Source organism: Melozone crissalis, unplaced genomic scaffold (assembly GCF_028551555.1).
Source record: "Melozone crissalis strain CALT ecotype California unplaced genomic scaffold, PUWL_Pcris_2 ptg000045l_1, whole genome shotgun sequence".
In the NCBI taxonomy this organism is placed as follows: Eukaryota; Metazoa; Chordata; class Aves; order Passeriformes; family Passerellidae; genus Melozone; species Melozone crissalis.
In genome coordinates this window covers 27,064,973-27,087,406 of record NW_026535823.1, presented here as the reverse complement: position 1 = coordinate 27,087,406, position 22,434 = coordinate 27,064,973, and the positions used below count along the sequence as shown (strand labels likewise).

At 40.3% G+C, this 22,434-nt stretch overlaps 1 protein-coding gene across 1 annotated transcript in view; it reads left to right on the top strand.

The window, feature by feature from the left end:
• Positions 1-22,434, top strand: part of TTC39A (tetratricopeptide repeat domain 39A) — a 45,210-nt gene that overhangs the window by 15,466 nt on the left and 7,310 nt on the right. The window contains exons 3-15 of the mRNA XM_054285869.1: positions 1,512-1,643; positions 2,308-2,384; positions 2,885-2,952; positions 5,300-5,364; positions 6,728-6,827; positions 7,649-7,714; positions 13,687-13,795; positions 14,414-14,481; positions 14,611-14,670; positions 15,431-15,592; positions 17,186-17,277; positions 18,203-18,323; positions 20,821-20,932. Of these exons, the coding sequence (XP_054141844.1) occupies positions 1,512-1,643; positions 2,308-2,384; positions 2,885-2,952; positions 5,300-5,364; positions 6,728-6,827; positions 7,649-7,714; positions 13,687-13,795; positions 14,414-14,481; positions 14,611-14,670; positions 15,431-15,592; positions 17,186-17,277; positions 18,203-18,323; positions 20,821-20,932 (1,232 nt within the window). The remainder of the gene's footprint in view (positions 1-1,511; positions 1,644-2,307; positions 2,385-2,884; positions 2,953-5,299; positions 5,365-6,727; positions 6,828-7,648; positions 7,715-13,686; positions 13,796-14,413; positions 14,482-14,610; positions 14,671-15,430; positions 15,593-17,185; positions 17,278-18,202; positions 18,324-20,820; positions 20,933-22,434) is intronic.

The window sequence follows — 22,434 nt, the reverse complement described above, 5'->3', positions numbered from 1 at the left end:
CTGGATGGTGTGAAAAGGTGTTTCCTGATGTTCAGCCAGAGGCTCCTGTGCTTCATGTTGTGCCCATTGCCTCTGATCCTGCTCCTGGGCACCAGTGAAAAGGGCCTGGCTCTGTCCTCTCTGCTTCCTCCCCTCAGGTATTTCTAGATATTACAGGAGCCCCCTGAGCTTTCTCTTCTCCAGAACAGTCCCAGCTCTCCTGGCTTTTCCTCACAGGAGAGATGTTCCAGTCCCTTAACCACCTTCCCCACCCCGCTCCTGAGTGTGTGCATGCCCTGAGGAGCCCAGAGCTGCACTCCAGGTGGGGCCTCACCAGTGTTGTGCAGAGGGAAGGAGCTCCTCTCTCATCCTGCTGGCAGAAGCACTCCTCTTCATGCAGCCCTGTCTTTGTCAAGAGCACATTGTTGGCACACACCTTTCTGCTTGAAAGAAAAAGAAAATGAAGAAGCACCTGAAGTAAACACATTGAGAGCAGGTGTGCTGAGGGTGGAGATTTTGAAAGGATATCCTTGTTTGACTGCAAGTATTTTTGAATATTCCCTGCCACACAGAGCTATCTGATCTGTTCCAGAGTGTAAACAATGGAAATAGCAATTCTTGCTCCTTAACAATATTTGTCTTAAGTTGTGCTATTTGTCAGGGTGGATTAGCAAGGTCTGCAGAGAGTTTCTGTGTCAGGAATTTATCTGAGCTCGCCCTTCAACGTATTTCTCAAGTCGTCCTTATTAGACCTTTGTGCCTGAAGATATTTTGATTCACTTGCAGAGAATTACACCAGACACAGGTGAATGCTCTAAATGTGTGCAATATATAAACCCTCTTTCCTGTCAGAGGAAAGGTGCCAGCAATGGCTGCACATAGGAATTAATTGTTTTCCTTGCACTGGTGCTAAAGTTTTTTCCTTTCTGCCAACGTGGCACTGTCTGAAACCCTAGAGTTGAACAGATTGAGGTGGAGGTTTGGCAGAAGGGGAGAGGGAAAAAAAAGCTGTACTTTTTGATACAGAATTTAATGCTTCTGGTGAAAAGATCTGTTTCAAGGAGATTCTATTTTGGCCATGGTTGTAGTATTGTGTTACTTATCTCCTTGAGCCTGTAGTGAGTAACTGTCCCAAATTTATGAGAATATCAGCTGGATTTGTGTCATATGTTGTAGCATTCATTAGATAATAAAAAAACCCCACCAAAATCAACCCCCCCATGATTCTATTGTTTCTGAATGATGAGCCATGTGGTTAATTCCTGTGCTTTATGTTTGTTAAATACCTATCCTCAGCTCAGAATTGATACATTTTAGCAGAGTATGGAGAACTGTAGACACGATTTCTTGTACAAATCTCAATCTATTACTGTTTCTTGATTATTTTGCATGTTCTTTGTGTTTGATTTCTAATTCATTTAGACCTTGTTCCCATGAGGCTGATGCATTTCTAGAATTGGGTTTGTATTTGCTTTTTAAAAGCAATAATACAATCAAATCAGCTGTGCTTTGCACCTTGTGTTTTCTTGCAGAACTAAAGACAGCATGTATCATGCCCTGACCTATGCCACCATACTGGAGATGCAGGCTATGATGACATTTGATCCTCAGGACATACTGAATGCAGGGAACACAATGAAGGAAGCTCAAGCCACCTGTCAAAGGTAAGACTGGAGCAATTCTATCAGTAAATACTTCCTTCTTGGGAAAGTTTTGAAAGACTACTGGATACAAAAGGAAATGTAACCTTACAGAAATCACAGGAAAACTGAGGTTGGAAGGGCATCAGGAGGTCATCTAGTCCAGCCTCCTGCTCAGAGGAGGATCACAGCTCATAAATGAAGGTGTTCAGCAGTCCAGTCTTGAAAACTTCAGTTTACCACAATATCTGATTTTTCTTGTCAGTTAGGATTTGTCTTACCTGTAGTCCTGGTTCTGCAGTGTCTGGAAGTTGTTTACAATGTTCAAACACTGCAGAATGTTCCCATGGGTGATGCTTGTACTGCAGTTGTCTGTCTGAGTCAACTGTGCTCCCACTTTTGCACCCACATTCACCTATAGACACAAAAAATAAATCAAAACACCCCCTTATCCCTCTCCTTCATCAAGACAGATTTCTGTGCATAAAGGGGAAGAGACAGATCCCAGAGGACCACGTTGGCTAAGTTAAGTTCTCTGTGGACTGTGCTGAAGTTTGTGTGTGTGGTGAGATAACAGGGCTGGTGAGCACTGGAGGCACATTAGAGACTGTGGGGGTGGCTGGCTGAAAGATATGGTTCTGTGTTCTTGATGCTCCTTCTTCAGAATGTCCAAACTGACTTTTTGCAGATTTAGGAAGAAATCTACTGTAGCTGATTCTATCAACAACCTTGTGCATAGGCAAAGCCTTGAACACTTCACTGAAGGTAACATATTTCACATGGGTAATGTTTTCCTTTTTTATTTATGCAGCTTGAATCCTGTAGAATTGTTCACTCAGTATGTGCTTGCAAATTGTGAATTCACTGACAAAATCACTGATCTGGATTTGCTAGACCAAATGTCAGTGTTTTGGCCATTGCTGTGTAACCAATACAAAATCACTGGTCTTGTTGCTTTCTGACTCAGCACTCCCAAAAATTGCTGGGTAAGGAAATATCTAGAAAGAAGTATTGAAATGCCTGTAAAGGTTCTAGATCCAGGAATTTATGGAAAGCACCAGAAAAATTTCTGCCAAGTTTCTGTAGCTGCATGTCATTTCTGTTTGGAGTTACATCAGTAGTCTAGAACTGAAACACTACAGCAAATGTGGAAAATATTTTTCTCAGTTTGAGCTCTGTGATCTTATTCCTACATTAATGGGCTAAGTGGTTTTTAATTACTTTCTGACTGATTGATTGGTTTTCTTCTCTCTGTGTGATGTTAGAGGAAATCCATGCAGAAATTTGTTATGCTGAATGTTTACTTCAGAGAGCAGCACTCACATTCCTCCAGGTATGGATTCCTGAATGGCTTTTGGGGGGAAAAATATCATACAGGTTTATTTTCTTAAATGGCCTGATAGAAGACTATAGTTTGACCTAATGGATCTTTCAGCTAGATCAAGTCTGGATTTTATCTGGGCTATCTGGTGGCTATTAGAATTTTTAGTTTTCCCTCATGATTACTAAAAAATACTTATCTCAAGACATATAGTGCTGAGTGCCCTATGACACCTTTCCCCACTCCCTTTTGGATGTGTGAAATGTAACTGCAGCAAGCACCAATTTTTAAATCACGTGTTGGGATATCAGATTTAAAAAAAAGTAAAAGGTGAGATGGTCATTGAAGTTGTGCTGGAATACAAGCAAGACTTTTGTTTGAGTCTGGCTGGTGTTTCCTTCCCCAAGACTGCTTTCTCACTGGTTTGTTCTTGAGCAGCAATTATGTTCTGCATAGCTATTAGGCTGCGCACATGCTTTCTCCTTAACAGTGCTGTCTGTCTTTAACTCTTTAACAAAGGGGAGCTCTCCCTCTTCTTTGGGTTTTATCTGTCTGTCCTAATGAAGCTTGATTTGTTTGATGGAGCAACATTAGCAGTACTTGCTAGGGCTCCAGCATGCAGTTTTAATTGTTAGTCACAGTTGAAATACTGATTTTTTTTTTTCTTGATTTGGCTGTACTTGCTGTATGAAAGTAGGCCTCTTCATCTACCAAGGGGATAATAAAAGCTACAGTCAGAAAAAGGCTGCTGCTTCTTGGCTCAAGGGTGCTGATAGGAAATGGAATGCAGGTGGTGCTTTTATAGTGTTTGGGAGTTGCCAGGTGGGCTCTGATTTATGTTGCTTACAGTTTATGAACCATGTAACCTTTTTCAGCCATCTGCTAAGGCCCTCTGCTAGAAACTATTGCTTCACAGCAACACCCATAATCAGGGGAGCTTCTAGCAGTTTCTGGAGTGCTGATGATGGACTTTGAAATGACCAAGGTGTAGCTGTTTCCATTTTCCTTTGGGATGAGTAGTAGCCATTTTGAGTGAGATCTAAAACTATGGAAGGAACTTCCAGAGTTCCACTGTTAAGGAGAACTTCTCTGTTATGTCTATAGAAAAGGAGCATTTTAAAGCAGTGTCTCTTGGTTTTAAGCACTTTTTTTCCCAGATACCTGTTTATGAAAATGTTTACAGAGACATGAGAATTAAGAGTACAAAACCAATTTCTTGTCCTCTTTTGCAAAGCTCTCTTTGCTTCCTGTTCTCTTCTGTGTTTAATTTTTCATGAACACATGAACCAGTTTGAAAAATTAAATAGAGGCACTTGGTTCAGCTACTGAAGTGGGTTAGTTTTGATGCTCAGTAAAAATGACCAAAACCATGTGAAAACACATGAAATGTAGTCTCAACATTTTTCAAGGGCTGAAAAATTCTCACATTGGCTATCCCTGTTGTTGGTATCATTCTGAGTGTAAGCATTTTAAAGCCATATTCCTTCCTTGTTCCATTTTCCACTTAAAGGAAAATATAACTGAACCTTTATGGCTGGGTGTGCTGCACCCCCCAATATGCTGTCCTTAGTACATCTCATTAATTCATCTAATCCATGCTATTTTCTCCACAGTGCCCTCTTATGATTTTTCTGTGATATCTTCTGTTAAAACACACATGTAGACTCTCTGAGTTAAAGTAACAGCAGACATCAAAACAAACCAGAGTGACTGATTATGTAAGTGAGGCAAGAAAGTGCCTCCAAAAAGTTATGAAATAAAGACCCTCTAATGGCCCCCCAGATACTTTGGTGTAATTTCTCAGTTTGTTATAGCTTATCATGTAACATGTTATCTTCCTAGTATGGATCTCATGTATATGTATGAATATTCAAAGCAGAAAGAGCATATCCTGCATGATTTTACTGACCTGCTTCAGTCTTAAGACATGAACCTGTGTTCTGCAGACTCTTGAGGACAGGCAGTGTACTGGTGAAGATTTCCTGGCTCAGCTCCAGATACATCCTAACTACACTCAAGTACAAATGAGAGAAAGCTGTTTTTTTGAGAGATCCACAAATGTACCTTAAGTGACATCTATTAGCTGAGTCCCTGTGTTCATTAATGCAAATTCAGATGGTTCAAAGGTGAAAAGGGCTAAACTGATCACAGAAAACATTAAAATAAAATGCCTGTGTCTAAACAGAATAAAAAGTATTTTAATATAGAAAGGAAATCCTAAATGCATGAATTATATCTTAGAGGCTTGTATTGTCTGTGTCATGCTGGTTATGTACCAGGTGTGTATTAATCTTCAGAAGACAAAAGCCCTTTATAATGCTTACAAATTCATATTGCTGCTGTGTTTCCATTCCAACAGGATGAGAATATGGTCAGCTTCATAAAAGGAGGCATCAAAGTCCGAAACAGTTACCAAACCTACAGGTGAGTCAGAGGGATGATCTCATTAAGTGCACTCTAGCAGTAAAAAGTGCTGCTGGTGAAATCATCCAATTCACAAATTCATTACTGTTGTGTTTACTGAGTCTTTATTATGGGCCTCACATCTACAGGTTCTTCCTTTGCATAACAAAGGACATGAGCATTATGGTTATTTGGATTGTGGAGACAGTGGACCTCTGTTAACTCCCAAGGTTTTTCTACTTCAAGTACTATATCCTTGAAATTCTGTCCAAAAAATAACTGTTCTAAATGATGTACTGTTCACTGTGTCTGCATAGCAGAATTTGCAGGTCTTGTAGGCTTTAGGCATAATGAAATGGCATTTCTTTATAGTACCAGCTGCAGCTTTTTGGAGCATTTAATACCAGTAGTTGAAGCACAGTAAAAAGTGAAGGCTAAATATGCATCATATTTTATTTATTTTAGAATTATAAATTTTGATCCAGAGTGGGTACAAAATGTCTTGCGTCCAGCAGACACAAAACAGCATCAAGACCAGGCTCTCCAGAAGGCCACTGGAAGGGAGAGAGATGACAATGTCCATGTTTGTGTGGGTTGAAGGTGGCTCTAAATGCAGACCCAGAAGATTACACTTACAGGGAATAGTGCTGAGTCTGTTGGCAACAACCAGTCAAAAGCATGTGACAGCCTGAACACAAATACATTCTTCCATTTTTTCCAATGTTTTTCCTCTCCTAATAATTAACAAAATAAACTAAAATAGTAGTGTAGAAACCACGTAGCTATAGAAAGCCTGGAGGCAAATTAATTTCAAGCTGAGCTGGATTACATGGGAAATAAAGGGACACTACAAAGCTGAGACCTATAAGAGTTAGAAAAATGAGTGAAAGTAATTTCTGATGCATCTGCTCATTTTAGAATATTTATTACAGCTGTCTTTTCCCATATAAAACAAAATATTCTTTTGAACATGCGCTTAATCTAGGGATTACTGAAATCAAGTCAAACTTGCTAATTTAAATTTGAGTCTCATGCACTGCTCCATCATCTCTTTTTGCAGTGGCAAAGTTTGGTGATGCTCCCAACAGCCATCCTTGAAACATTTTCAGGCTGAAAAGTGGTTGAATACTGACTATTGAATTCCTGTTTGACAGGAATTCCTCTCCAGGATTCCATGGTTTTTAATTGACATTTTAAATTTAATGTGGCAGGAATTATTTGTTGATAAATCCAACAAAATGTAGGTGTTGTGCACTTGAGTGAGAGGACAATTTGGCCTTTTTTAAACTGCTCTGTACTTCAGGGTAATGGGGTTACTTTGTTACTGAATTATAATTAATCGTGTTATTTACTCACTCTGTAACAGAATCTTGTGCATTTCCAGGGAGTTGGACAGTCTCATACAGTCCCCGCATTATGTCAAAGGAGAGAACCATCTTCATTTTGAGGGAGGTGTAAAACTTGGAGTTGGAGCATTTAACCTGGTATGTACCAACACTCTCATCCTGAGCTGCTGCCCTGCTACCTCCTGAAAATGACCCTAACTTCAATTCCTGAGAAGTTCCACTGGCATCATACTGATCATGTGGTTAAATGTAGGTGTGTGCTCTGACAGTGCAGGATCCCAGTGTCTGGTCTGAGCACATCAGATAATAACACTTCAGAAATAAAGAGATTGCTGCCCACAACGTGGTGTGAGGGCCCAAAGAAGCCTTGAGCAGAGCAGAGTTGCCTCTGCCTGTTGAATTCCACTTATTCTTTATTGACACTTGGAAAACTAGCAGGATCTAGGCTGTTAGCAGGGCAGTTGGCAGGGGTGGGGTACATGAATAAAGTTTGAGGTGCTGCTCCAGCCACTCTTGGCTGTTGTTGCTTGTGTTCTGGCCAAAAAACAGATGAGAAAATAGTGCAGGATGGTTCCTGGGAGGAGACTGACCCAGAGATGTGAGGGGTGATGGGCTGCACAAAGTGCCTGGAGCTTCCTTTTGCTTGCATTGCTTTGCATGAGTCTGGCACATTCCCAAATATCAGATTTAGTGCACAAAGGACAAATATGGACTGTGTGGTATGAACCCAGCATTTCTGAAACATCCAAGTACTGGAGTTACTAAGCATGTGCTGTGTAAACGTATTTCTGTTTAAATTATATGTAAAATACAGCAGGTGTATCCTGAAAAATGTCATATAGAGATGATTTTAGTAATTTTATTAATTATTTCTTGTGCTTGGAAGAATTGTAGGAAGCCATTGGTAGCTGAAAGGCAGAAAGTCTGTTGCTGCATAACTCTTTCATTTTTCTCTGTAGACATTGTCCATGTTTCCTGCACGGATTCTGAGATTACTGGAGTTTGTTGGATTTTCTGGGAATAAGGTAAATGTGAATTAAATATTATTGGTTCCCCTCATCTTAAATTAAAAAATAGAGGCAGGAGTTTCTCTCTTTCCCTCACATGAGCTGCAACCCTCTGGTATCACACATGTGCACTGTGGCACTGTTGTTTTCATGCAGCTCAGTTTTACTTGATTTTTTTTTTCTGAATTATTGCACTTCAAAGGTTGTAATACCATTGTTCAGTGTTGAAACAGTTGTGAAATGTGGTAAAAGCAATGGCTAATACAGGGATGTCAACATATTTACGTTTTTAGTTACTGGTCTTTTGATGTAGGCTTGTCCTAAGAAATCTGTAGGCAAAAGTGTATTCCTAGCCTTTAATATATTTATACAGCTTCCTTGGTAGTTACTACTGTCATTATGGGGTCTGAATGTTCCTGACAGGTTCTTGCATGGCAGGGGAAAGCAAAAATCTATTTTATTTCTGCTTTAGTAGCAACTGGAAATTTGAGTGTGACACCTAAATTCTCCTGCCTAAGGGAGTAAGGGCTTTTTTGCCTGTAGAGTAACCAGTCTGGCTTAGGTTGTTGAGCAAGATGTTTAAGGAAGGAAGTTCAGTAATGGAGCACCAGAAAACTCACTCTTTTATAATACTTACTATTTACAAGACAAGTTTTAAGGAGAAAAGTATAATTTTAAAATCAGAACTGAAGCCTTACATGGCAGGTGGATTACTGTCATCACCATTTTATTGGTTTACAGGAAGGATCTTATTATCTGAAAATAAAATGTCTTATTTAAAAACAAGGAGCAGAGTGTGGATTACAATTTAGAAATTTCCAGGAGCTGACCAGGAGCTATTTCACATCAGTAAAGGCAAAAATCAAATAGTTCTACCTGTCAGTTTCAACAACAGAGCATTTAAAGCAAATATTCTCTCAGAAATGTGAAGGCAATTCACATACCAGCAGAGTTCTGAGAATACTTTGGTGAATGCTCATTTTACTCCTGCAGATGGAAATAGTCCCTGCAGTTGAGTTTTCATTTGGCCCTGGGATTTCTTGCATGGCTGTGAGTGGGCTGATATTTGTGTTGATGAGTCAGCTCCTGTTACAGTTCCTAATAACTCACTGAAGCATGACATAGATTACCATAAATTTGAGCAAAACCTCTGTTGTTTGCACACCATACAAAGGAGCATTTTAAACACGTTGATCAAAGTTCATTGATCAACAATGGATTTATCTGTTGAAAATTTTATTTTAACACCCTAAAAAAGTCTTTCTGCATTTAACATTTGTGAGTCAAGTGCCTAAAGCCAAAAGCAAAATTGCAATTACATGTGCAGTCCTTTCCAGTGGTGGGTTTCCAGAGTTTCCAATAAAACAGTAGGCAGTCTAGAGGGTGAAAGAAGCAGTGACAGAGGAGAGGAAAGTTTGTTCATCTGTGCTCCACTTGTCCAGGAGATTTTCATACACCTGTGTTTGGTGCTACAGTCTTTTCCTTTACATACTTACTCTGAGATTGTGCAGCAGAGTCATGGTTAGTACCTTGAGCTGTTTGCAGATTACCTGGGAGAACTGTAGTGCACTGCAGGACAGCTGGATTTTGGTGTGGGTGATGTGTTTGTTAAAACTGGATATAAATTTGTATTGTGTGATCCTCCATGATACCAACCTACCTCAAAGCCAGCACATTTACCCCTGGGGACTCTCCTTTATCTCTGAGTCATGTCATGGGGAACAGCAAATGAGGACATGCCCAAAGCTCCAGCACTTCCTAAGCCATTTGCAGGCACTGTGGACATCATGATCAACTTAACAGCAGTCTGGAGTCTCAAAATAGTAGGTGGGATAAGATCAAGAAAATATAAAAAGTAGCCTGAGGCCGTGTTTGTTCCCTTCCAGTCCCAGATGTGCCAGCTATGCCCTTTGCACTGTTCAAGCTCCTTTCCCTTGCATCATTACTGAAATCATGGGCTAATTTGTGTTTGGTAGCACAGGCCCCACATTTGGGCAGTGAGGTTGGGTGCAGTTTTGCCCAGTTTTGAGAGAGGAGCCTCGTGGGCAGAGGTGGGTCAGGCCCCTGTGCTGGGCAGCAGGTGGAGCGTGTGTCCCATCTGCGCTCGGTGTTTGACGTGACTCACCTGTGATGTGACAGCAGGACACTCCCTGCACTGTCTGCCTGGAAGCCTGAACCCTCCCCACTGCCTCCTCTGCCAGCTCTCAGGCTAATATTTACTCCTGGGCTTATTTTATAGGTGATCACAAATGCTGTGCTGCTAAACTGTAGAGCAGTTTGACGTGAGCCTACCATATGTTAGGTGCAATTTGTCAGGGGGTCGGATGACAGCATGATCTCATGAGCAGGCAGGAAAACTGTCAGATAGAACCAATTTCTTTCAAATTATACTTTTTTTTTTTTTTTAATGTGGGAGGACGTTTTTCCCAAAGCTGAAGAATATTCTTGATGTGTCAATTTCTAATAAATTGAATTCCAGTTTCTCACTAAGCATCTCTTTTGAATTGCATTTTAGTCTCTTCAAATTTTAAATGAAGCTTAAATATAATATTGTTTAATGGGATACATTCAAATGCCCTATCAGCTTAATCAGTCAGTTCTTTGAAAAGCTGTTAATGTATCCATCCTCCTTGCTAAACCTGCAGCAATGTGATCAGGCCATGGGACGTGAACAATGACCCTGCTTTGCTTTAATTGTCAAGATCCCTAATCAAAATATTTATTTAAAAATAACATCCAAGAACTTTTGTTTCAGGAAAGTCGATGGGTTTTAGTCAGTAACAGCTGAAATAAATATGAACCAGTCTCAGTGTTGTCTGATAATGATTTTGAGCGTTGTCCTTGTTCATCCTGCAGTTGCTGTCAGAATTCCCAGTGCTCACATGGGGAGTTCTGAATGAAGCATTGGGTGTCTTGGGACAAGAATTGAATCAATGAGATACTGATATAATATGATGTAGTGACAGTCTAGGGAATTAGATTGTGGGATGTCATGAGGAACTTGCACAGAATGCTGAGTTACCACACTGCATCATGTCCGCTCTGTGTTCTCCCTTATATCCTTCAGAGTAGTTTATGTTTTGTGTGAAGAAAAACCTGAAATTTGTTAGTGTCAATTAGGGAAATTACAAAAATGTCTTTCTGGAAAAATTATGAACACTCACTGCCTTGACATCTGCTTTATATTGTCATCAAGTGCCCTGTAATGGACTTTGTTTGGAGACTCATTCCTGGTGTTTTGGGATTGCTTCTATCAGTTGTGGCATAGGTGTGGAGGTAGTTATGGGTCATTTATGGTTAGAAGGTGTGTCCTGGCAATTAACTATAATGTACTCACTGGTGCCAGTGCCTGAGTGAGTGCAGTGTGTTTGCAGAGTTACTCCTCAGGCTCAAGTAGTGCTTGTGATTTGGTTCCCAGATCCTCAGTCTGATCCCGGAGAGCCCTACATTGCCCAGCTCCTGGCAGTCCCTTGGCTGATGGGGATTGTTGGCTAATCCCTGTAGGCTCCCTATGGAGCAAGGGTGGTGCTTGAAAAGGTGATTCATGTGCCTGACCCAGGCTGCTGTGCCAAACTCTCCCTTGGAGGAACACCCCTGCCCCAGCCAGGCTCAGAGGGAGCCTCAGGAGGCCAGCTAGGGAGTGTGGGATGTAAAACATGGCTCCCAGTGACACCCTTCATATTCCTGTTTTCTGGGTATCCCATTGTGAGAGATGCAGTGTGCAAGAGGTTTTTTTGAGAAGCAGCTTTGCTGCAGTGTATTCTACAAGCAAGAATTAAAATACTAATAACAACTACTTCTAGATTTCTTTTATTTAGGCTGTGTCTTCTACTGGTTGTTATTACTTTAATACAGAAAGTTTGGGATATTCAGGTGGCAGAGTGAAAAGTAAAGAGCCTTTAATACCTCTGCTGGACTAGATAGGCTTATGGACATTCCACAGAGTGAACTAACTTGCTCAGTGAGCTCCTCATGCCTGTGTAACTACTCAGTTCAAGAATTTAGAATTAAGGGTGTCAGATTTGAAGCCCTCTTCTGTTGAATGGGCAATATTCTTAATCCAGTTACTGCAATCCAGGATGCAGTCCTGTGTAAGATGGGTGTGGGTTCATTCCTTGTCCATACAGGTTATAACTTTGTGTTTGGCTGCACTCAAATATGCTTTTGAGACTAAAACATAATTGAGATCAACTTGACAAAGGTTTCATTATTTTATATGACAAACAAAGTCTGTTTGAATCATTCTTGGTGCTATTCACATTCATTTGATATTTATTTTTATATAATATGTCAGATACCAAATGCTGTAAAGTTTAGTGCCAGTAAAGGCTCAGTGAAATATCAAGCCTGAAGATTTTCATTGCAAAAAAATGTGCTTTGGAAATATACTTTGGAATTTTTTTTGCCAAAATTCATTCCACAGAATGTTTTATTTTACTTCTACCTTGAAGTGCTACTTTTTAAAAATACAAATGTTTATGGTTTTCATCTGGGCTGTTTGAAGAAGCTGAATATATCGTATTTTGTTACTTATTTGTGTCCATCAAACTTTTCCTCTCAGAAGAAAATGAAGCTGGTTTCATTTTGCTAAGTACTTGATTTCCATTAAGTCACTGATTTTCTGTAATGATTTTACTATCTTTTAATTTCTTCTGTAGTGACATGCAAGTCAGTATTTTCATTTTTTTGTCCCAACTAGATGTTCTAATAATTGATCTGCAAATATGAGTCATATTTTTCCTTGTAGCAGTAATTAATGTAATACATTGAGCTTTCAAAATGACAACAAAGAGAAGCAAAATCACAACCTCTCAAAATAAAAACAAAGAGAAGCAAAATCACAACCTCCCCTATATTTATGTGAAAAACAATTACCTGCACTAGTTAAGTGCAAAAATAGATGTCTGAGGAAAATGAGAATATGATTACAGGCTTCAGTGTTTACACAGTAAGCAGTAAAGGCGTGGTGGTGTAACACCCCTCAGTCAACAAGGAGACACAAAAGATGTAAATCTGTGCTGGGATCGTGCTCTGAGGGCTCTCCCTGATGCCTTTCCTGGTGCCTCTGGTAGAAATCCCTCAGGGTTCCTGTTTATAGTGTGGCTGGTTTGGAAAGGTGTCCTTGTAGTCACACACGTCGTGTTCCAGCGACCTTCCAGGGCAGTGATGGAGTAACTTGGAAACAGATTTTGTCCCAGCACACAGTGAATGCCTTACTGTGCATATTTACAAGCAGGCAGATCTCTTGTTTGATACATTTGCATATTTATATTCTTGCTGTTGATACCATGGAACTAGTCCTAGAATGGGCTGATAAATGCTCTTGCCTCAGGAACTTGAATCCCTGAAGGTGGTTATCCATCATGCTGTCATTGGCTATGAACACAGTGTTATCCTTGATTGCTTTAGTTCTTCCCAAAGGGAACAGGAATTCTCTTCTTTTCATCATATTTTTCCGCTGGTGGTAGTGGGCCAACATCATTGCAAAGCTCCTTTTGTTCTTGGCATACTTTAAAATGTCTTTTTGCCCTCACATATTTTCCTCTGTTCATTGCAGATTTTATTTTCTTGATACCTTTAACTCTTCTGTGCAGTGAACCACAGCAAACAAGAATACACTGTACAATGGTGATGTGTGGGTTTTGTTTTGCTTTTTTTGTTTTCAAAACCCTGTGTTTTGTTTCTGGAATGCTGTTTAGCAGCACTTGGATCACAGTGATAAGTTGTCTCTCGTTTTCTTATGTTAACCATGCAATACATCCCAAGTTGCTGCTCTGTCACCAGGTGTTTTCCAGACTAAGCAGTAACTCAATGAAAAACTATTAGATAAATGAAGAGGTGTATTTTTATCTTTAATTACTGTATAATCAATTAGTGCCTTTTGAGGAATTTTTCAGTGCCTTTTAGGGAATTTAGTAAGCAATCTGTAGCTAACCCTGCACAGCCCTGGTTCTTTCCCAACACCTTGTCCCCCTCCCTGTGTTTCACAGGAACATGGTCTGCTGCAGCTTCAAGAGGGAGCATCTTCATACAGCTTTAGGTCGGTGCTGTGTACCATGCTGTTGCTTTGCTATCATACTTTCATGACCTTTGTGTTAGGTAAGATTGTTTATAATAACTCTTGGATTTGATTAGTTCTTGTGGGACACAAAGGGGAAAAAGATGATTCCATCACCTGTTTGTTGGTGAATAGTTTGTTTGTAACCAGATTAAATGTGGGTCATTTGTGGGCCATTTTACACTAATCATAAGTGAAGAGTGTGTTTTAAGTTTTCAAGATAGAGGTTTTTTTAACAGGTGAGAAGGGAGATACTGGGGATGGCCAAGAAAGTTGTGAGAACTGAAATCTGTTTTAGCCAGGTGCATTGTTGGGGAAGTTAAAATAATGGCTGTAAATGATAATTGCTTTGTTGACATTGGATTTTCTGTGGGAGGTGACAGCTTCCCTCTAATGTGTACTTCTGTGTTATCTCCTGCTAAATCATTCCACAAAATGTTTGTCTGTGCCTGAATTTTCAAGTCAGGAAGCACAATGTTTTCAGGGCTTCCTGCTACTGCCTTAGTGCAGCACCAACCTGTATTTATGCTTTACTTAATGGAGAGGGGAACCAACATGTTGGCCAATTGAGGATGGAAAATCAGTACCTTGCATTCCTGCTTTCTTTTTTTGCTTTGTTTTCTAACTATTTTTATCACTTGCATTTTTACACATTCTAGGGACAGGAAAAGGAAATGTTGAGGAGGCAGAAAAGCTACTTAAGCCTTACTTGGCACGCTATCCAAAGGTAAAATGAATCATAATTTATTTGCTGTAGTCATTTAATGTTTTCATGCCAAAAATCAAAGATTTAGACTGTATGGCCAGATTGAAAACTGTTATAGAATACTTGTGTTTTTATTATTATTTATTACAGGGAGCCATATTCCTGTTTTTTGCAGGGAGGATAGAAACACTAAAGGGTAATATTGATGCGGTAAGTAATCATTTTGCTCTTGAGAAAGTAAAATTCAAAAGCTTTAGAAAAATTCCTCCAGGAATGTTATTTCCTTTTTGGCTAATGCTTCCTGTGGCTTTGGACTATATGTAATTCGTAGTTTATTGAATTACAAACAGGAATTTTGTACACTATTCTGTCTTGTTTCTCCACCTGATTTTGCAACCCCTCTCAATTTCTGGTGATAATGTAGTCCACCAGGATTAATGACACAGTTTTGTCATTGTCTTTCCCATCCTGCAGCAGATTGTATCTTTAATGAGACCCAGTGGTAATCCTTTGCCTTCAGTGTGAACAGAGTCATAAAAGACTAGAAAAAATTATTAAGATGAAAAATGCATGCCCAAAACACTGTGAGACAGAGTATCAGCTGGTGTGCAGGGCAGTAGCTCCCTTGAAATCCATGGAAGTGCAGCAATAAATGTCAGCTGAGCATCTGTCCTCTGCCTTTAGTTTCCTAATTTCCCAAGACACAAACATTCATTTTGAATATGCTTAGAAACATAATTTTAAGGAATGGGGAGCTCTGTGGCAGGGTAAACTTGCTAGCACCAGGATGACTGTGGAGCCAAGAATCTCTTGGGTGAAGCAATGTGATTTTGGGAAATATTGGGCTGGCAATAATTTGGAAGCTGCAGGAGCCATGCAGGCAGACCCTGGAGCCCCAGTGTGTGTTACAGCTCCCCTGTCTGTGCATTTACACCTGGCTAAGGCAGTGTTTGGCAATCTCTGTGTGCAGGCAGTCCATAGGTACGAGGAATGCTGTGAAGCTCAGCAGTACTGGAAGCAGTTTCATCACATGTGCTACTGGGAGCTGATGTGGTGCTTCACCTACAAGCGCCAGTGGAAAATGGCTTTTTTCTATGCAGACCTGCTGAGCAAGGAAAACACTTGGTCAAAGGTAAGTTCAGGAGGGCAGGAGGCCTCTATCTACAAACTTTCAAGTAAATTGAGTAGATTTTTTGTGGCTTTGAAGGTGTAGAGTGTAAAGTAAAACCTGGCCTGCTGTGACTGCTGCAAAATGATGTGAATCCCAAACATCCAAATCTGAACAGATGGTGGGCAAGCACAAATCTTTTGGGCCCAACTGGTAGGTGAAGAGCAACTTGTTAAAGATGCTGTATATTGACTGGTTGTGTCATCAGATGTTGCAATTGATGGTGCAAGTTGCCATTTCTTTCATTATGCTGTGGGTAAAAGCTCTTCTGCTGGTGAGTGAGGTGAGCCACGGTGGTGCCTCCAGGGTAATAAATGCAATTAGAAGTGGCACCCATGTCCCTGTGCATCTGGAAGGGAGGAGCTCTTCAATGCAGAACCCTGGTAGCTCTCTTCCCTCTCTCTTCCCTTTTTGCCTTTTGAAAAATATTTGCCCTATTCCAGTTAGTGGGAATTTTCCTGAGCTGGCTTGACTTCACAGATATGCTGGGTAGGGGCTTAGCCACGTCTTTCACCCCTTCCCTTGGGATCCCTGAGCTTTGCCCCTTCAGGTTCATTAGATGGTCTTGAACCCAAACTGCTCCTGCCCTGGACAGTTCATGTCACATTCTCTGCCTTTGCTTTCTGTGACTTGGACAAGAAGGCTGGGACACTTGATGGTGAAGCCTGAGGAAAAAAAGTCAGAGTTCCTCAGTCTTCTCCAGATCCTGGGTAAGCTTGTGTCCTGCTTTCTTCCAGAGAGGGCCCACATTTTCTCTAGTCTTCCTTTTATCACCAGCGTACCTATAGAGTCTTTGATGCTCTTTCCATCCCTGGCCAGGCATTGGGCTTAAGTTTTCCTAACCTGATCCCTGGCCATTCAGACAATTTCTCTGTATTCCTACCAGGCTACCTGTCCTTCCCTTCACCCTCTGTATGTTTCCTTTTTGCATCTTGAGTTTGTCCAGGAGATTCTTTTTCACCCACATGGGCCTCCAGGAGTTTTTGCCTGACTTCCTCTTTTTTTGGGATGCATTGCTCCTGGGCTTGGAGGAAGGGATCCTTGAGTATTAACCAGATTTCATGGGCCCCTCTTCCCTCCAGGGCTTTATCTCATGGTGCTTTACCACACAGATCCCTGAAGAGGCCAAGGCCTGCTCTCCTGAACTCCAGGCAGTGACTGTTTTCCAGAAGTTACCATTTGGGATATGTTACCAAGTTGTGATGGGACACAGAGACTGTATATTATTAGGTTTTTTCTCTGAGCATGACCTTATCTTAGGTTTTCTAGCATGTGTTCCTAAGAGTATTAAAAACTTTACTCAAGCATAAGATTTGTTCTTGGAATTTGGACACAAACTATAAACTGATACATACTAAGCATGTATCTAAAAACATGATCTAAAACCAATATTCTGTACTCACTTTCTAAAATACTTATCTCTTACTTAAAGTTTTGTAAGACTGTGAGCAAAAGCAGCAACTTCTTCCCTTTATGTTGCTGTTTTGTGCTTTATATGAATAAAGGTGATGCTGTAAATTCATTTTTCTATATAGATATTCTTCATTGCATTTGCAGGCTACTTACATTTACATGAAAGCTGCTTATCTCAGTATGTTTGGACCAGATGACTGCAGTCCTTTTGGAGACAGCGAAGTTGAATTATTTAGGTAAAATTTGCAAACTCACAGTTACAACAATTTGCTATCTTTTCATGTCACAGAACTGGGGTAACAGAGGCAAAATTATTGTGCAAATAGCATTGGATTTGTGAGAAAATGCAGAGTTAAACATCCCTTAGACTAAAGTGGACCCTGAGTTTAGACAGCAGATTTTTCCTGGCCATACAGTGCTGCTGCTGTTCCATGTAATGCATTCTTTTTCAGTTGCTTCCTTTAATAAAAATGGAATGTCAGCTGTGAAAGCCTTCAATGGATTTTGCTTCAAGATGTGTTCTTCCTTAGTGGGAGCATCAGCACAACTTGATTCTTGGGTTCTGAGTCTCAGAGAAGTAAGAAATAATTAAATGTGCAGGTGAATCTATGCATTATAAACACAGTGAGATAACCTCAAAAATTTGGTTACTTTAGGGTTTACAATTTTTATATTAAATCTATTTTTTTAAAATGTGATTACATTACTCTTTTCAAGTTTTCTATGTCTTTTGTAATCATTATCAACAGATTTCACTGAATTTGGAATCCATTATGAAGTGAATAGTTTTAGTTTTTGGGAGAATGGGGAGACAAAAGCTAGTTTGCCTCTTTCTTAGTCTGTGAAGAGAGATGAGCCCTTTATAAGTCAGGTGCATCATCTAATTTAATCTTTCAGTGGGGAAGAGTCCCTCTCCTCCTGCTTGATTAAAGAGGAAGCCTAGAGATAAACGTGCCCTGCATAAAGACAGCTTTTGTGAGTATGTATTGCTCAGCTTCCCCGAGGTAGCGATAGCCCAGTGTGTAACAGCTTTTTAAAATTCTCCTTGGTTTGATCTTTTTTTATTGGGTTTTTTTTTTTTTTTGGTTTTGAAGTTTGAATGTCTTCATCTCAGAGGTTCACAGGGGAAAATTTCCTTACGTTTTTCCTTTAAACTTTCAGGATTGTTCCCAGCCTGAAACTGAAAATTGCAGGGAAATCTCTGCCCACAGAAAAGTTTGCAATTCGGAAAGCACGACGGTATCTTTCTTCAAACCCCATTCCTTTGCCTGTCCCACCTTTGGTAAGTAAGAAATATCCACACACACCCCCTCTCCAACATTTTTGCAATTTAGAGAAATAAACCAGAGATAATTGGAATAGTATCTTTCCGTGTTTCTAAGGTAAACCCTCTGCAGGAGACTGGAATGTTCCCAAAGCAAAGCCAGATGAATGCAAGGAATGCTGTAAAAGTGGGGCATGCACCAGCCACAGGGAACTCAGCCAGCTGTTTGTGACACGTAAATGTGTTGCATGTGTAACTCATTATTCCAGCTATAGAGCAGCGTGCTCCCAACAGCTTTCTTTTGGTCCCCTTTGGAGGAACTTTGCCCTGGGTCTCTTCTGTCGTGTCACTTACTAACAGAGCACTATAAGGTACAAGGAGGGGTGGTGTCAAGGAAACAATGGAAGGTTTGGGCACTGCATGTAAGGAGCTGTTTAATGTGCTCCTCAATGTTTGCAGTTTGGTGCTCTGCAGAGCAGCTCATGGCTGCTGGGATGAAACAACTGACTCCTTTGGCCACCCCAGAAAACCACTGCAATTAATTTTTTTTTTTTCCCCTGTAATGCTGGCCTGTTCCCTGTGGCCATTTGCATGAGGCACCCATTGCACTTACAAAAATCTGTCTGCAAAGAACATGTGAAAAAGAACATAAAAGGATTTTGAGTCTAGGGATTCGCCAAGTGCAGTGGTGTTAACACTTGCAGCGCTTTCAGCTGTTGTGTTTTTAAGAAGGAGATGGATAATTAGTAAATATTCTTTAAGAAAATGCCAGAACAGGGAGAACCTCTTGGAAACCACTCCCCAGCCCACCAGGAGTGGGTGACACTGAAATAGTTGTTACAGCAGAGCATGGGCATTCACCAGGGGCTGTGTTCCACTAGTGAGACTGACGTGAGAGAAATAATTAGGTTACTTTGATGTGCCTTTCAGGTTTCAGAGGGGAAGGAGTGCACACTGGGGCTTGGCTGGGCTGTGCTGCTGGGATTTTGGCAGAGCAGGTTCCTGTAGCAGGAGCTCCCCCCGTCCTTGGCTGCCATGCAGTTGCGTTTCCGAGGCAGCAGATGCCGCAGCTGAACAGACAAAGGCATTTCATGGATGGGGAACTGGGGACAGAACCTCAGCTCCAGGAGTTTTCTTTTCATTATCAGGAGGCTTGCTGGAAAGAGTGAGTCCTCAAGCAAGTCTTAGCTCAGAGATTTAGCTTGAATAAATGTGGTTTGAATATTCCTGTTTGAAAACCACGTTAATGAATCTGCACTAGGTCCAGGAAGCTCAGCACAGGTTTTCCAATCAACAGAGACCAGATGGTGAAAGCAACAGTGACTGAGGTTAACATGCTGTTTCAGCTATTCTAGCCTGACAGCTTTTTGTGCCACAATTCCACAATTCACTTGTTCTATATAGAAATTTTATCCAAATGCTTTAAATTATCACCCACAGAGAAGGTAATGTAAATAAATAGAATAAATATATCACACACTGATCTCTTCTCTCTGGTGATCAGTGACAGGGCCTGAGGGAGTGACATGAAGCTGTGTCAGGGAAAGTTTAGGTTGGATATTAGGTAAAGGTTCAGACACCCCAGAGGGTGATTGGGCACTGAACAGGCTCCCCAGGGAAGAACGGTCACAGCACCAGCCTGACAGAGCTCAAGAAGATTTTAGACAACACTCTCAGGCACAGGATGGGGTTCTTGGGGTGCTCTTGGGCTGGACTCAACAATCCTGGTGGGTCCCTTCCAGCTCAGGATGTTCTGTGATTTTGTGATTAAATAATGTCATGAAGGCCAGTTCTAAGTCTGTACAATATTTTAATCTTTCACTTTGTGATTGGAAGTAGCAATGGGCACATTTGGTGATATACTCTAAGAACCCCAATAGCAAATAGGAATTCAGCCAATAGTTTTTAATAAAACTTACTCTAAGGACAGTTCAATAATAAAGAAGTTGCTTTCTTTGGGAACATCAAACAAACCTGAGGAATGTAAGAAGTTTACAGTTCAGATTTAAAATTCTGTGTGTGTGTTTGAAACTTGGCTTAAAGGTTAGAGTGTTTGGTTTTCTTTTTGGTTTGTTTTGCTGTCCTGAGATTTCATAATTTTTCTGTAGAAGCAGTGCATTGCAGTTATTTATGGATATTACTGCCTTTGCTAGGATAGAACTGAAAAACAAGAGGAAACCTTAATGAAGGGACAATTAGCCATGTGCTGTGAATTTTTTTAGTCTGTTTTGTTGGTACTTACCTTCTGCCATAAGTGAGAATGTGTTTGCATTCTGTTCAAGCAATTTCCTTTGCATTGTTTTCAGTAAGTGGCTCTTGAGGCGTCTTCCAGGGCTAATTTGTTCTGATAAACAGTGTAACAAGTTTTCAGTTGCAATGAAAATACATTTTGACAAACTGACTTTATTTAAGGAACCTGTAACTTTTTCATTATGCAGAGATAAACTGAAGTATTTGACAACTACATTTATCCAGTGCTGTAATTAATGGTGCTGTCATTTCTCCCTGACCCCAGGAAATGATGTATATCTGGAATGGCTATGCTGTAATTGGAAAATGTCCCAACTTAACAGAAGGCATGTTAGAGACTTTAAATGAAGCAGAAGAAGCATTGGCAAGAAGTTCAGGTAACCAGTGGTAGGGTTTAAGCAGTTATTTTACACTGCAATAGCTAGAGATATTATCTGTGAATAGAGACACACTCATTAGTAAAGTTAATTGGGTCACAGGAGGAACATAGTTAATGAAACCATTAACTATTTATGCAGATAGGAATATTTTTTATTTTTAAGGTAGCAACTATTTACAATAATAGTAAGTGATTTTTCCATCCACAGATGTGTGTTAGGAGTGGTTTATGACATGTGATAAAGGTCTGTTTATTTTGTTAGATCACATCAGGATATTCATTGACTTCATTACTTGGATCCTGAAGCTCTGTTACCCTCAGATTTTGTTATCCTCAGTTTTGAAGGGTAAATAGGAGAGGAGTTGGTTTTGTGTTTTAGAAGTGCTGTCAGTTTGTGATGTGACCTTTGGGCTGAGTGTTCTGGTGTCACCAGTGTGCTGCAGAAATCCAGGACACCAGGGATGGCCTTTCTGTCAATGAGCACAATATGGGATTGAACTGAAACAGCCTCTGCTACCACATTTTCTGTCAGTCTCTGAATTAGCAATCCATGAGAAAATTCAATTGGTGTTTATTTCTTGTCAGTGTTTCCCAGTTCCTGTGGGAGTGCAAGCAGTCTGCACAGCATTTGTCAGTTTTTCCTTGACCAATATTTGATCTTACTACTATTACATGCAGCCTTCCTGCAAAAGGATCAAGGCCCTGTTGACAAAGGAATATAGGCTAAAACACTGCATTGCAGTCTTTTCTAGGGCCTTGGACTTTTGTGCAGTGAGTTACACAAGATTTGAAAGGGTTGCCTGAAACACTGGCTAAAACTATCTATTTTTAATTAATTGAAAAAGAGAATGGGGGAAATATTTTTAGTGAAGGTGATATCTTAGAAAAAGGACTTTGGCCTATTCACCTTCTTTGTCACCCATTTTGTTTCATCATTTTAAGTAAGTGAAGTATTTCCCTGTTCCTTTTTTTTTTCTTAGTTGGTAAATTGTGGCTAAGGCTTCATTTTGCAGGGATTTGTAGCAGATTCATGTTTGTAGAACACTATGAGGACATGTAATTGAAAAGTGGAATATATTTTAAACATGCCACCATTTTTAAGTGTTGCCTGTTCAAAATATTGACTTGCTGTTTTCAGGCATATTTAACGAATTGGAAATGAGCAACCAAGCTGAAGGTTTTGCCTATAAACTTGTAAGAGTAAGCTGCTTATATGGATTGGCTATGAAAAACCCTGCAGTTTTCTTTGATATGCATTATGCAGAAATTTTCTGATGGAGAAAGAGTGTTGATAGTAAAGATTTTGAACTAGGGGAAGCTGGAAAGACTCTGGGCTCTCAAAAGTATAAACTCCAAAGAAGGTATGGTAAGATGTGAGGTACAGGTAGCAAAGTTTCACATATTTTTATTTAGCCAAATGAAGGTGGAGAATTGACAGAATTCTTGCCCATGAGTAGGCCATGTGACTACAAGTCAGGGAGCAAAAGAGCTGTACAGGGC